The sequence below is a fragment of the Oncorhynchus mykiss genome, chromosome 19 (assembly GCF_057628025.1).
Source record: "Oncorhynchus mykiss isolate SJ-2025 chromosome 19, ASM5762802v1, whole genome shotgun sequence".
Classification (NCBI taxonomy): domain Eukaryota; kingdom Metazoa; phylum Chordata; class Actinopteri; order Salmoniformes; family Salmonidae; genus Oncorhynchus; species Oncorhynchus mykiss.
In genome coordinates, this window is record NC_143040.1 from 26,739,423 (window position 1) to 26,753,274 (window position 13,852).

At 46.6% G+C, this 13,852-nt stretch overlaps 1 protein-coding gene across 9 annotated transcripts in view; it reads right to left on the reverse strand.

Annotated features, from left to right (window-relative positions):
• Nucleotides 1-933: 933 nt before the first annotated feature.
• The window catches only part of LOC110497459 (protocadherin Fat 1), a 103,000-nt gene continuing 90,081 nt past the window's right edge, over nucleotides 934-13,852 (reverse strand). For 4 of the 9 annotated variants that reach the window (XM_090210669.1, XM_036954381.2, XM_036954384.2 and 1 more), the window contains 12 exons: nucleotides 11,366-11,965; nucleotides 10,661-10,883; nucleotides 10,381-10,515; nucleotides 9,981-10,138; nucleotides 8,351-8,831; nucleotides 7,935-8,088; nucleotides 7,252-7,362; nucleotides 6,472-7,115; nucleotides 5,785-5,919; nucleotides 4,174-4,233; nucleotides 3,482-3,517; nucleotides 934-2,792 (listed from right to left, as the gene is read on the reverse strand). In XM_090210669.1, the coding sequence (XP_090066795.1) occupies nucleotides 2,104-2,792; nucleotides 3,482-3,517; nucleotides 4,174-4,233; nucleotides 5,785-5,919; nucleotides 6,472-7,115; nucleotides 7,252-7,362; nucleotides 7,935-8,088; nucleotides 8,351-8,831; nucleotides 9,981-10,138; nucleotides 10,381-10,515; nucleotides 10,661-10,883; nucleotides 11,366-11,965 (3,426 nt within the window). In that variant the 3' untranslated portion in view covers nucleotides 934-2,103. Of the gene's footprint in view, nucleotides 2,793-3,481; nucleotides 3,518-4,173; nucleotides 4,234-5,194; nucleotides 5,377-5,784; nucleotides 5,920-6,471; nucleotides 7,116-7,251; nucleotides 7,363-7,934; nucleotides 8,089-8,350; nucleotides 8,832-9,980; nucleotides 10,139-10,380; nucleotides 10,516-10,660; nucleotides 10,884-11,365; nucleotides 11,966-13,852 lie in introns of those variants that run through there. The other 5 variants (XM_090210670.1, XM_036954382.2, XR_005037671.2 and 2 more) reach the window with 4 other exon arrangements.

Here is a 13,852-nt window from a genome sequence, read left to right on the forward strand (position 1 = left end):
GTTGGAAAAATGACTTGTGTCAAGCACAAAGTAGATGTCCTAACCGACTTGCCAAAACTATAGTTTGTTAACAAGAAATGTGTAGAGTGGTTGAAAAACGAGTTTTAATGACTCAAACCTAAGTGTATGTAAACTTCCGACTTCAGCTACGTCATACGTGATATTTCTACAGTTGACGTTGATGTTTACCCTGACTTGCTTTACTTAATTGCCCCTAAAATAAAGTTGGATGAATAAAGTTGTATCGAATTGAATTCAATGAAATACTTGAAACAGCAGCAACAAATAAAAGACACAAGGCACCCAAATGTTTTTTTTATGAATAATTTATTGCCAGTAGGAAAGCGTGAGCTAATGGCAGTATTCAATAAAAACCTTAACAAGACCATAGCACTGCTCACACCCACATAGACATCTGAAAAAGTCAAGTGTCTATGGATAACTTTGCACTATAAATATATTGGGTCCCATTTTCGTGGTGGAAAAATAAAGAGGTTCCAAAGTTACCATGTACAAACAAACAAATCAAAAATAGAACAACACAAGAATATGCAGTCGCTCATCGAAAGACCCTTTCTGAAATGAGCAGGAGACGATCAACTTTCAACGGATACATTGTGTTCTGGAAAAGCAGAGCTCTTCTCTTTTGTTAAACAAGTTTAGTTTTTTTCTTCTTGTGAATGAAGGAACAGTAAGGCTGATAATGTAACACACCATTTAACTTGTGTTTTTTTTTGGGGGGGGGGAAACAAAAGCATGAAATATCTACAAAACCTAGTAAACCTTGAAATCAAAACTGTACATTTAAATTTACATTGAAAATGAACGAGGATTTGTATCAAAAATCCGTTTGCACTGTTTTACCTCTACAAATACAGATATCACCTTGAATTCTGTGTTTTATTTATCATAATTGTTAAATGGTGTCAATGGTTTTCTTTTTTCCTTTGTAGTTGTACATCAATGTACTTTTCCGTCAGACATTTCTTGTGCATAATTGACATTTACTTAAAGCAATGGCACAGCCAACTCAGACAGGGGTATTTTTCCAGTACTGCAGGATTTGGACTGAGTAGATAGAGGAGGCTACGGGGTCCAGTGCTAAATGATATCTCCTTGAAGACACAGCCGCCCAGCCAAGCAGCCTTCAGAGTAAGACCAGTCCCGATTACTCCTGTTTAGGTGAACAAATTCATTGCTCTCTGTGTGTACAGTGTCTTGCGAAAGTATTCACCCCCCCCCTTCGCATTTTTCTTATTTTGTTGCCTTACAACCTGGAATTAAAATAGATGTTGGTGGTTTGTATCATTTGATTGCAGCTCCTTCAGGGTTATCTTTGTTCTCTTTGTTGCCTCTCTGATTAATGCCCTCCTTGCCTGCTCCGTGAGTTTTGGTGGGCAACCCTCTCTTGGCAGGTTTGTTGTGGTGCCATATTCTTTCCATTTTTTAATAATGGTTTTAAATGGTGCTCTATAGGATGTTCAAGGTTTTGGATATTTTTTTATAGCCCAACCCTGATCTGTACTTCTCCATTCCCTGACCTGTTTGGAGAGCTCCTTGGTCTTCATGGTGCCGCTTGCTTGGTGGTTCCCATTGCTTAGTGGTGTTGTAGACTCTGGGGCCTTTCAGAACAGGTGTGTATATACACTGAGATCATGTGACAGATCATGTGACACCTTTCACACAGGTGGACTTTATTTAATTAATTATGTGACTTCTGAAGGTAATTGGTTGCACCAGATCTTATTTAGGGGGTGAATACATATGCATGCACCACTTTTCCAGTTGTAATTTTTTTGTATTTTTTTAAAACAAGTAATTGTTTTCATTTCACTTCACCAATTTTGTGTATGTCCATCACATGAAATACAAATAAAAATCAATTTAAATTTCAGGTTGTAATGCAACAAAATAGGAAAAAACGCCAAGGGGGGGGGGGGGTGAATACTTTTGCAAGGCACTGTATGTATAAGTGTGTCTGTGTCAGTGTAGTGTCTCTTTGTGTTGTGTGTAGTTGTAGTGTGTACATACACGGGTAGAGGGGGTTAACATAAGGGAGAGATGGAGGGGTGGGGGTTCAGGCACTTTTGTTTGGATCCAGTGTCAGACTTCAGTGTGCTGTTGGGAGTCCAGTGCGGGGATGGCCAGCTGCTCAAAGTGTCCCTCGTCACCGCTCTCATAGTCGCTCATCATGACCTCTGACTCCTCGCAGCACGCCGACATGTCCGAGCAGGAGGCCGTGGATGTGTACAGGGACATGGACATGTTGTCCAGCGCCGGCGCCTCAAAGTCCCCCCGTCCGTACCCCATGGGGTAGCCGCCCCGGTAGCTGCTGGCGCCGCCCATGGTGGACGTCGGGGTGGAGTTGGTGGCCGCCGTGGAGCTGCCCCGGCCCAGGCTGCCCTCAGCGTCGCTGGGGTAGTGGTGGTGCGGTAGGTACTGGTTAAGGCTATAGAGCTGAGGCAGTGGTGGGCGGTGGCGCACCCCCGAGGCCGAACTCGAACCTGGGCTGCCAGGAGGCGCCAGGTCCCTCCGGGGTGGTTCCAGGGTGGCGTAGCGGTCGCCATACTCGGGTAGCGGTGGCAGGGGCAGGTCCTCGTGGGCAGGGAAGTCCTCTAGCGGCAGCGGGTAGTCGCTCTCGATGTCGTAGCCGCCGGGGTAGTAGTCAGTATCGATGGTGTTTGGGTCACTGTACAGGGGGGCCGGGGACTCCACGACCTCATACTGCGGGAACTCCTGGATTCCAGGAAGTTGAACACTTGGCATCCAATCAGAGGTGTCCCAGTGATAGCCTGTTGGACAGGATGCAAAGAATTAGACACCACAGGTCCCACCACCTTACGCCTCAAAGCACATACCCACACACCAGCAGCATGTTAGTGTTAAAAACCCACACCATGCAATTTTCATGACACACCAACACATTCAGTTGGATGTGTTAAAAAATAAACACAAAAATCACAAAACAGTTTAAAATGCACACGAACACACAGATAGTATAAACAAATACTGATTAAGATGTAATACACTTGAAACAGACACTTTTACTACATTTACTGCTTTTATGGAGTGGTTTATGCTGAGATCATTTCCAAATGGGGGTGAATACGATTAGTGACTTTCAAAGCAACGTTTCAAACATTTGCTTTAGAATTGGCTCCATTTTTTTTTAGTGTTAGACATCAAAGGAATCTAACTTCATTCAACGTGGGACTGTTATAGTTACTGGGGGAAAGCGGGGACACAAAACACATTTTAGGGTCTATGTGAGGGATTTGAATTGAAGTACTGTGACAAAATGAGTTTCCATGTTTAGTTTATAACTATCGATATGATATTGTTTCGACCAAATAATGCTTACACATTTCCAGTCTTATTTCCTCACAGCATCTACGTCATGCAAAGGATTGTTTTGTTGGTTGACAGTAAGGGGGGGGGAACACCACTGGGCTTCAGGCAAAAAAAATGACAAAACAGTCACCTCTTGGGTTCTTGAGATCATGAGCCAAGAAAGACTCTTTAGACGCGGCGAGACGGGAGAGAGGGAAAACAAGTCAAGTTAAGAACCCAAGAGAGAGAGAGAGAAGCCCAGAACAAGAATGAAACATGAAAAAAAAACACCTACTGCTCTTGAGTAAAGATACACGCCTACAATACAAACAACAGTAGTGCCATTTTCTTAAACGGTCAATCGAGGGGCGAGGGAAATTAACCTAGCCCCTTCCAAATGACATTTTCGCTGCTCTGTTAATTGGCCAATCGTGTGAGACATTTCAATTTTGAGACTCAAATTAGGCAGCGCGATTCAAATTACAATAATTTGGATGTCAATGAGATGAGGCATATCATTGGATAAGGAAATGGCATCTCCGAGGCCTAACTCATCATCCTGACACTGAGGACGGAGCATGAAACTACCAGACCTGGGTTAAAATAGTATTCAAAATCATTTTAAACTGTGCTTGCCTGTTGCAATGGAACCAATAGAAATGTGTTTTTAAAGTGCAAACTCCACCCACCTGCTACTACTCCAGCTAGGTGGAAGCAAACACTCAAAGTACTTGAAATATTTCAAATAGTATTTGAACCCAGGTCTGGAAACTACGGAACGCAACCACACAGAAACACCACAAACGACTAACAAGTATTGAGGTGATAGTAGTAAAAAAGTACCTTCTCCTTCCACCGAGTCAATAACAGAGTTGACAAGGTGGATAACCGTCACTATGGAGGCTTGTGAAAGGTAAGGGAAAGGAGCAGATGAGGAATATTTTTACATTAGTACAAATGATTTGGAAAAAGAAACCAAACAAAAATGGAAGAGCACGTTTGCGTCGGGAAACGTCCAACCGACGTTCGAGAAACGTTTCCCTACAAAAACATTTTCCCCCCTTGTGTTGCTCTGAAACGTATGTCGTTTTTGGTTGGTGGGGGGGAGGGGTAGGACGAAGACGGGAGGGTAAGACTGACTGCATGATGTTGAAGGATGTCTACATTGGATGTTTGGGTTTCAATGGTTGGTCACAACACAGAGGTGGAACGGGACACGGTGGAGAGGGGAGTTTGGTCTTTGTGCAAGAGAACACACAGCAACAACATACGGAGATGCTAGGGGTGCCATTGATAGTATGGAAGGAAGGATCAGAGAAATTCTCAAGGATAAAAACGCCTTTCCAGCCCTAAAATAGCTAAGACTATATTTTTGTCCAAATACAGTCTAAAAAAACAACTAAACAATACTTCACAAAGAAGTTGAAATATTTTCTATATAGATATACTGTAAAGATATCTATGATAAATACATTAGATCGATGTATCAGAAATCCAGCAGGTTTTCACGGTCAGGTTCTAAGGATAAGTACAGATGAAGGTTGTGGTGATTGATGGCAAACACATTCCCCACAACCCAATGTGAAATGAGGGCAGATATGGGAGAAGAACCATCATATGTACTTTATACCCTTGCTTAATTCTCCTCGCTGTCTTCTTCAAACATCCATCCTTGGCTAGATTTTGTTTGAAAAGAAACACATGCAAAAAGAGAGACAAAAATAAAGGGACATAAGTAAAATAAGAGAAAATAACTTAAAATCATGTTATGATGCTAATTTGCTAACTTCCTTGGCTAATGCTAATTTCCCCTCTTGCCTGTACAAGCACGCCTGTTTTGCGGCTCGGGCTGAGTAGAGGGCGAGAGAGAAAAAAGAAAGAGACCGACAACAGAAAGGCCTTTTTATTCTTGGAGAATCTTGCAAAATGTTTTTTTTTTTTCTCTTTGATCGCTTCCTTCTGTACCGAGGTGATTGAGGACTTACAAGCTGACCCCTAGTTAAAACCGTGTTCTGGGTCTGTGGACCGATTTGATCCAAATGGGAACTGAAGCCCCGCAGCAAAAAGGGAGAGAGAAGAACACATGACCCCACAGAGCCACCGCCGCAGCCAATCACGGCATGCAAAGAGCGATGATTAGCATGTAGCATGTTCACAAGTCACCTACGGCCAAGGGGCCACTCTACAAAGAACTGCAGTCAAACAAGAACCAGAAGAGTTTTCCACAAGCATCCCCACGTGTGCTTTCCACTGCAAACATGCACAAGTCTGATGTACTGCTTCGGGAATTCAGAATTATACAACCAAAGTAAAATAACATATTTAGATCTACAAGAACAAATATGGGTCTGTAGACGACCAAACTTGGTTCACTTCGGGTATGAATCAATCTAGTCAATACATTAGGACATTTATCAATGAAAAGAGGTTGACCATTTCTGTTCAGATGCATACCGTTATCGTCACAGGACTCGGACTGGAAGGAGCTGAGGGACTGGACCTCAGACATACTGCCCCTGGTGTTGTAGTGACAGGCACTGTCCTCCACTGGCTTCTTGGTCAAACAGTGATCCAAGTCTACTACCTTAGCTGGAGTACAGAAGCACAGACACACAGAGATGTAGGTGGGTGAAGTAGTATGTCCGGGAAGGGACGACACGCAGGGATTTGCTACATTTCTACTGTGATCAAGTTCGAGTGGTTTTTGTACTTTGGCTTTAGTATTGGACACGAGGGTTGAGAGATATTTGCCCCTTTAATGACTAGATAGATCATTCCAGACTGTACAATTGATGTCCATATTTATAATATTATTGTCACATTATTTAATGACAATCTTAGTATGGTGAAAAAATTACATGTTCATTCATTTCGACATATTCATTCAGTCTAACTGATAAAACTGCACAGTTTTTATTTGTAAAGTACAAAAAGAGTATAACTCCTGCATTTCCCGACTTATCGTCAATATCAAATATCACGATAGTCGATTTAATCATATAAAATCGGCCCTTCCCCATTGGACACACCGTGAATGATGTGAAGGTAATTCCCACCAACGAGCCTAAAAAAAATCTATAATAGGGAATCTACAAATATGAATCAACAATAAAGATATGGACTGAAGTAAAGGAGCTTTACCGTCGTACTCGTAGTCCCAGCTGGGCTTCTGGATGGAGTCGCTGTCGGAGACCGAGTTGGAGGGCGGTGGCGGAGGCAGGTTGGGCGCCACGCTGCACACAGCAACCGTCTTGCGGTGTCCGTGCATCGTGTCCGGGTTGAACGTGCTGAACTCGGGGTGCTCGGGAATGGCCGAGCCCTCGAACGAGTTGCGGTCCAGGTTGTTGCGCGAATCGCTGGGGATGCTGGGTGTGTACGAGCTGGGCCGAACAGGCACCTGCGGCGGAATGTCAGAGTAAATGTTCTTACAGAGCTTTGCGTCAAAGTAGGGCCCCTGGAGGAAGGAGTGCGGCGCTCCTAGGCCTCCCGGGCTGCGCTTGTTGTCGTCAGACTTGGACTTTCTTCGGCACGCCCTCTTGCGGATGACCACGAAGAGGACGACCAGGAGGAAAATGGCGGCCACAAAGACCACAATACCGATGACTTCCTCAAGGCCGATGTTCCAGGAGGTGGAGATGAACTCGTTGCGGACCTCGGAGCGGAGTTCGCATAGCCGCCCGATGTAGCCCAGGGAGCAGTTGCAGGTGTACGAGCCGTAGGTGTTCTGGCATTGGCCGCCGTTGGAGCACGGGTTCTTCAGGCACTCGTCCACATCACCGAGGCACCTGCACGGCGACGAAAGGACAGGGAGGATCAAGAGACAGCAACACGTTGACAGTAAAAGATAGTCGTTTGGCCAACGGACCACGGGAAAAACGGTGGCTTTGAGAAGTAAGACGGCCGCCCTTTGTGCACACATACCTGTCACCCTGGAAACCCTGTTCACACTCACACACAGGACCATCCAGGCTGTCAATGCACTTCCCACTGTTTTTACAGGGGTTGTCTGTGCAGTACGGCCCCACCTGGCACCTGTAGAGAAAAGATACGTATTCAATACAGCAGCCTAGACCAAAGAGTAATGCGAAATAACCGTATTACTTCCTGACAGTCACTGATCCAATGCGCCATCCGAGTATCTCAGAGAATTATCGAGACGCGTGCATGCGAATCCAGCTCTGCGGAAACGCTCAATGCCATTTCCTACAGTGCAATGCTTCCGTTTTTTGTTATCAACACGAGGCTCAGGCTCGATTTTCATTTCAGATTGAGCGAATGGAGTGCTAACAGATGTTATGGATGGAGAATACTGAGGCCCTGGCTAGGAGCAACAACAAAAACGTAGATAAGCTGAGATTGTTTCCTCTGTCAAAATATTTATACAACACATGCCAAAACAGAATATATATATTTTTTAAATGTCATCCAAACATTGAAATTGGTAAGAGGGCATCATTTGCTTATATACCATGCTTATATCTGTCAGCAAAAGTCAGGAAAAATGGCTCGTCTGAGCTCCCAAATCTATAATTCCATTTTCACCCTTAAGCAGTACACTATGTTCATAAAAGCATCATATCTATGCGAAATAGACAGATTCATACCGTTGTCCCGAGTACTGCCCTCTGCACTGGCAGTAGAGGTCGTCGCCGCGTGGCACGCAGGTTCCCCCGTACAGGCAGGGGTTGGAGGCACATGGGCTGATGCCAATCTCACAATGAGTACCCATGAACGAAGCCTTGCACTTACAGAAGTAACCTGGTGAAACAGCAGAGAAAGCATAAGAGAAAAGTTGGACATTGTAATTTGGCCGTGGGGGAAACAGGTTTGGATTGAGGAATGAGGATTACAGCTGTATACTTTAACTTTGGGCTCAGAAACGCACATTCGGATGACACAGTAATCATCTTCAAATAATCAAAACGTTGGGCATTATAAGCAGACTAGGTTGAGGAGCATAACTACGCAACTGGAGTAGACACGACACCAGGCGACAAAAAACACAACGGGAGCTTCGTACCTCCGTTGGCCAGTGAGGAGCAGCTGCCCCCGTTGGTACAGGGGTTGCTGGAGCAGCCCTCGGTGGCGGGCGCCAGCACGCACCCGGGCGCCACGTCCACCACGTCCTCCAGCACGGCGTGGGCGCCACGCGCCTTGGTGTTGAGTGGCAGCTCTTGGCCGTTGAGCACGATGGCTTCCACGCAGCCCCGGAGCCCATTGGTGAGGGGCAAACTGCGACCGTGGCGCCCGGCTGTGGAAGGGGGGTGCTGGCGCACATGCCCGCCGAAGTAGACGCTGTTGTCCAGGTTGAGTGTGCGCAGAGTACCCGGCGCTGTGCCCGAGGCGGCGTGCACGCGGTCCAAGACCAGCTTGGCGTAGTTGCCATCCACGTCGAGGGTGACCGCGTGCCATTCGCCGTCGTTGACCTGGGTGCTGTGCACAGAGACGATTCCAGGGCCACTGCCGCAGTCAAACTTGTACTGCAGGCGGCCATTCACAATCTGACGGAAGGAGAAAGGGAGAGAGAGGAGTTAGGCCCCGTCCAGATAGAACCGCTAGTCCCTACCCACCATAGGAACTTCTGTAGCTCTAACCAGCCTGGATAAGTAGCAGCAATATGGCAAAACGGTCACCTTGCCAAGGCGGGGCTACCATAATTAACCAATAAGGAACGGGCGGGGGTGTGGTATATGGCCAATATACCACTGCTAAGGGATGTTCTTAACTGGTTACAAATGTAACCAGAGCAGTACAAATAAATGTTCTAGCAGGGCAGACATTTGACGAACTGACCTGTAGGGATGGTGGCATCCTATGACGGTGCCACGCTGAAAGTCACTGAGCTCTTCAGTAAGGCCATTCTACTGCCAATGTTTGACTATGGAGATTGCATGGCGGTGTGCTCGATTTTATACACCTTATACACCAGCAACGGGTGTGATTGAAATTAGTCGAATCCACTAATTTGAAGGGCTGTCCACATACTTTTGTGTATATAATGTATCTTACCGTATCACATTGTCTTGTGATATCATGTAATATTCACACCAGTAAGCTAAATCCCTTGGAGCACTAGTGTCCCAAATGGCACCCTATTTCTTCTATAGTGCACTACTTTTGACCAGAGCCCTATGGGCCCTGCTCAAAAGTAGTGCACTATGTAGTGAATAGCTGATCCTCTGGCACCCAGACCATACACTGGTGAGGAATGTGTGAGAAAGTGCTTTCCGCTTCCCTCTCAGCATTCCCTGAAAATAGCACGGCTGTGTGTGTTGTTCGACATGCAGTCCCACCACCGCATTCCCAGAGCCCTTTCACGTGAGGATCATAAAAGACAACCAGCACACAGCATGGTGGCCCCCCCAAGGGGAGGTCCTGGCAACTAGCGATTATCAGGCCATTGCCTACACAGGATAACATGGGCTAATACGGGGATTGGGCATGGGACTGGGAGCTGGAGCAGCAGACTCAGAATAAATAGGACAGTACCCACAGCACAGACAAGAAAGTGGTTTGTTTACTGTGATTTCATGCCCAAGCTGGGAAAAATACTACGGTGGACTTGAAATGGTGTGGGAAGGAGATTTATTTTCTTATAGCTAAAATCCGGTGTCTTCTCACACGCACACCGTGTTTGACCTTTGACCCACCTCCAGGATGCTGTAGTCGGTGCCCTTGGCGTACATGACGGTGGCGTGGCTGGAGAAGGTCCTCAGCCTGAGGGACAGCTTCATCTCCTCCTTGTTCTCATTCTCCATCAGACGGTACTTGACATAGCCAGTCCCGCTGAACGTCAGGGACTGGCCGTCTGAGGAGGAGGAGGGGGGGGGGGGGGGGGTAAAGATAAGTATGGGGGGGAGAGATAAGAAGAGGGAGAGACCGATAACTAGACAGTGAATACAGAGACAAAAAAACAGTAGGTTCATATACACTCATTTGACAGCTTCATATCAGTGAGCGAGAGGGAGAGAGGGGTAGTAAGAGAGAGAGAGATATGCAGAGAGGGGGAGAGAGAGAGTCAGATAGGATGAGAGGTGTGTCTGCTCTTACCGGAGCACTTGCCCTGCTTGGCACCATCTGGACACACACAGCTATACTTGGCCTCCTTCCGGTCTGCCACACACTCCATGCCCTCTGGGCAGGGGTTGGCATCACATAGCTTGTTCACCGTGGGGCATTTGCCACCTGGAACAACAACGTACACGGATTAAGAGCATGATGAAGCCAGAATGGGGTCAGGGGGTGAGGGGTGTGTGTGTGTGTGTGGTGGTGGGGGGGTGGCATGTACGTATTTAGGCCCATGTACGTCTCGGTGTGTGCCTGTCAGTACCTTCACATTGACAGGTAGCCGTGCGCTGGTGTCGTGGCGTGACGAAGCTGAGACGGGCCGTGCTATAGGTGGACATGGCGGTCCTGTCCAGGCTGATGACCTCGTCGCAGAAGCGCAGCGGGCAGTCCAGGCCGGCGCACAGCTTCTTGACCACGCGCACGAGGCGCACGCCCGTCATTTCCTCGATGACCGCCGCAGACGAGTTGAGCTTGCGGAAGACCGCCTGGAGGAGCAACGGTGAAGACGTTTAAAAGACTGAAAGATCAACCTGGAAGTCCTTAAACGGACATGTGACATTGTTGCAGCGAATTCGGCACTTGACTATTCTTCATGGTGAATCCTAGAGTTTTGATTCTATTTCACAACTGTAAATACATTCGGTCAATTTCTATGGTTGCCCATCTTCTATTCGTACTTTTATGTTAGTGGAAGACGGACCAGCATTTTAAAATCTATTCATACATAGTGTGCCATATTATATGTTATGCTAAAGTTAATATCCCTATCACCATTATTACAAGCATTATATTACGTTAAATTATTACATTTGCTATTGGTATTATTATCGGTATCATAACCTCAATGGCTAGTAAACAAAGTCAGTGCTGATCTAGAAACAGTCACAATTGATAGGATGATATGGACAGGGGGAGGACCCGATCCGAGATCAGCACTCCTACTCTGAGCCGTGGTCATGGTTCTTACCTCCTGTGGATGGTAGGGACTCCCGGACTTCTCCAGAACCAGTAGAACATCCAGGTCTCCTGTCCCCTGCTCGGAGGGCTGCAGACTAACCAGCTGGGCCTCGCTGCGTCTCACCCCCGCTACATTCCTCAACGCCCGCTGGAACGTGCGCCAGTAGTCCCCGACAAACTCCTCGGGCGCGATGCCGGCGAAACGCACGGCGATGGAGTTGTCCAGCGCCTGCCGAGTCACTTGGCGCACATGCACGTTCACGTCGGCCGTCGCCGAAAAGCGCCCGTCCGTGACGGTGATGTTGAGCGGGTAGTGGCCCACGTCGAGCGGGCGCCGGGCGATGACTTTGCCGTCCGCGGCGGAGACGGTGAACAGAGCGTCTTCGGCGTTATCCGGGGATGATGGAGGTGCGAGACTGTAAGTTAGCGTGTCGTAAATGTCCTGGTCGGTGGCGTGGATTTTGCCGAGCACGCCGCCGGGGTACTCCTCGCCGGCGACAGAGATGTAGATGTCCAGCGGGAAGACGGCGGGCGGGTAGACACTCTCGTCGATGACCCGGATGCTGATGTAGGCTGTGGAGAGAAGCTGGGGCTTGCCGTTGTCAGCCACCTAGAAGGAGAGGAGAGAGGGATAAGTCTCACGTTGTGTCTGTTGCGAGAGAGATAGAGAGAAATAGATAGAGATATAGAGAGAGAGAGGAGAGAGGGATAAGTCACACGTTGTGTCTGCTGCGAGAGAGATAGAGAGAAATAGATCGAGAGATAGAGGAGAGAGGGATAAGTCACACGTTGTGTCTGTTGCGAGAGAGAGAGAGAGAGAGAGAGAGAGAGAGAGAGCGGTGACCCAACTAAAGCTTTCATATTAATTATCAAAAACTCATACTAGGACTTAGGCCTAGTTATAAAATGTTGCCAAAACTTCGACACAATTCACTTATTTTACTGCTTTCATTAAACAAGTTAACAAAAAGTACTATTTCTGATAACATATGATCCCAAATAACTGCCACCATGTCGGCGATCCCCCATATCACCCCTACACGGGTAATAACATAACTGTGCTCGACCTATGATAGACTATCACTGCGTCAGTTGCGTGTTAGTTTGCTTGTTTATTATACTCTAGTATCGCCAAATCACTTATCGTCCATGAGCGCTCAGAAGGCTAACCAAATGACATACAGGGTACAGCAGAAAAACAAACAAGACACGTGTTGGAAGTACTCCATCTTTGCCATTCATTTTGCTGTACGCAGCTCCACTTCCCCACTGTAGAGGGAGCTTATGCTCTTCCATTCTCCTAATGCTGAACCTTCCCCACTCATCAATACACAAGTCAAAATGGACCACCTGCAGAAAGACTAAGGGCCTACGTGCTCAGACAAAATAAAAACGTCCACCTGCGTTTGGAAGGCATTTACACAGCCAGAGACGCTACAGCAACCTCTGGAGAGTTCGGGGAGGATTACCAAACATTAAGAGAGAAATACACAGTGTAGAACAGATGGAATTGTCGGTCAGAGAGAAGAGGGAAACCATCTCGGCTCTGCTCAATATATTTCTATCTGCAACATTCAGAACGTTAGTCTGAGTCGAGAAATCGCACTTCTTTCTCATCCGCCTACTCCTTTTCTCCGAGGAGAGAGAGAGAGCGAGGACAGTAGTTCACCGACTGGCAACACGCGAGCTGGCTGCGGCGCTCACCACTATGCCTCTCATGTGAGATGTTTCACCTTGCACTCTGATTCACTCGGTGTGAGAGAGGGCAGCAGGATTTTTTATTTATTTATACATGGTGATTATTTAGATTTGACGCTACAGATCTTGTTATCATTTTGATGTTTCTAAGAGAGGTTCATCACAGTGGGCAGTGGCAGAGCAGGCTATTTTCCACAGAAAGAGAGAGAGGTAAGCATAGGTATAAGTATGATGGGGGAGTAGAGGGGGTGGAGAGAGAGAGAGAAAGTTAAAGAGAGATAGAGACACAGAAAGAGGCAGTTACAAAGAGAGAGAGAGAGACACAACGAGAAAGAGAGAGATACAAAGAGAAAGAGAGAGAAAGAGATACAGAAAGAGAAAGAGAGATACAGAAAGAGAAAGAGATACAGAAAGAGAGAGAGATACAGAAAGAGAAAGAGAGACAGAAAGAGATACAGAAAGAGATACAGAAAGAGAAAGAGATACAGAAAGAGATACAGAAAGAGAAAGAGATACAGAAAGAGAAAGAGATACAGAAAGAGATACAGAAAGAGAAAGAGAGAGAGAGAGATATACAGATATAGAAAGAGATAGAGAGGGAGATACAGAGAGAGAGAGAGAGAGAGACACACAGAGAGATACAGAGAGATATAGAGAGAGACAGAGAGAGCGATAGAGAGATACAAAGAGAAAGAGAGATACAGAGAGAGTTACAAAGAGAAAAAGAGATACAGAGAGAGAGAGAGAGAGATACAGAGAGAGATACATAAAGAGAGAGAGAGAGAGAGAGAGATACAGA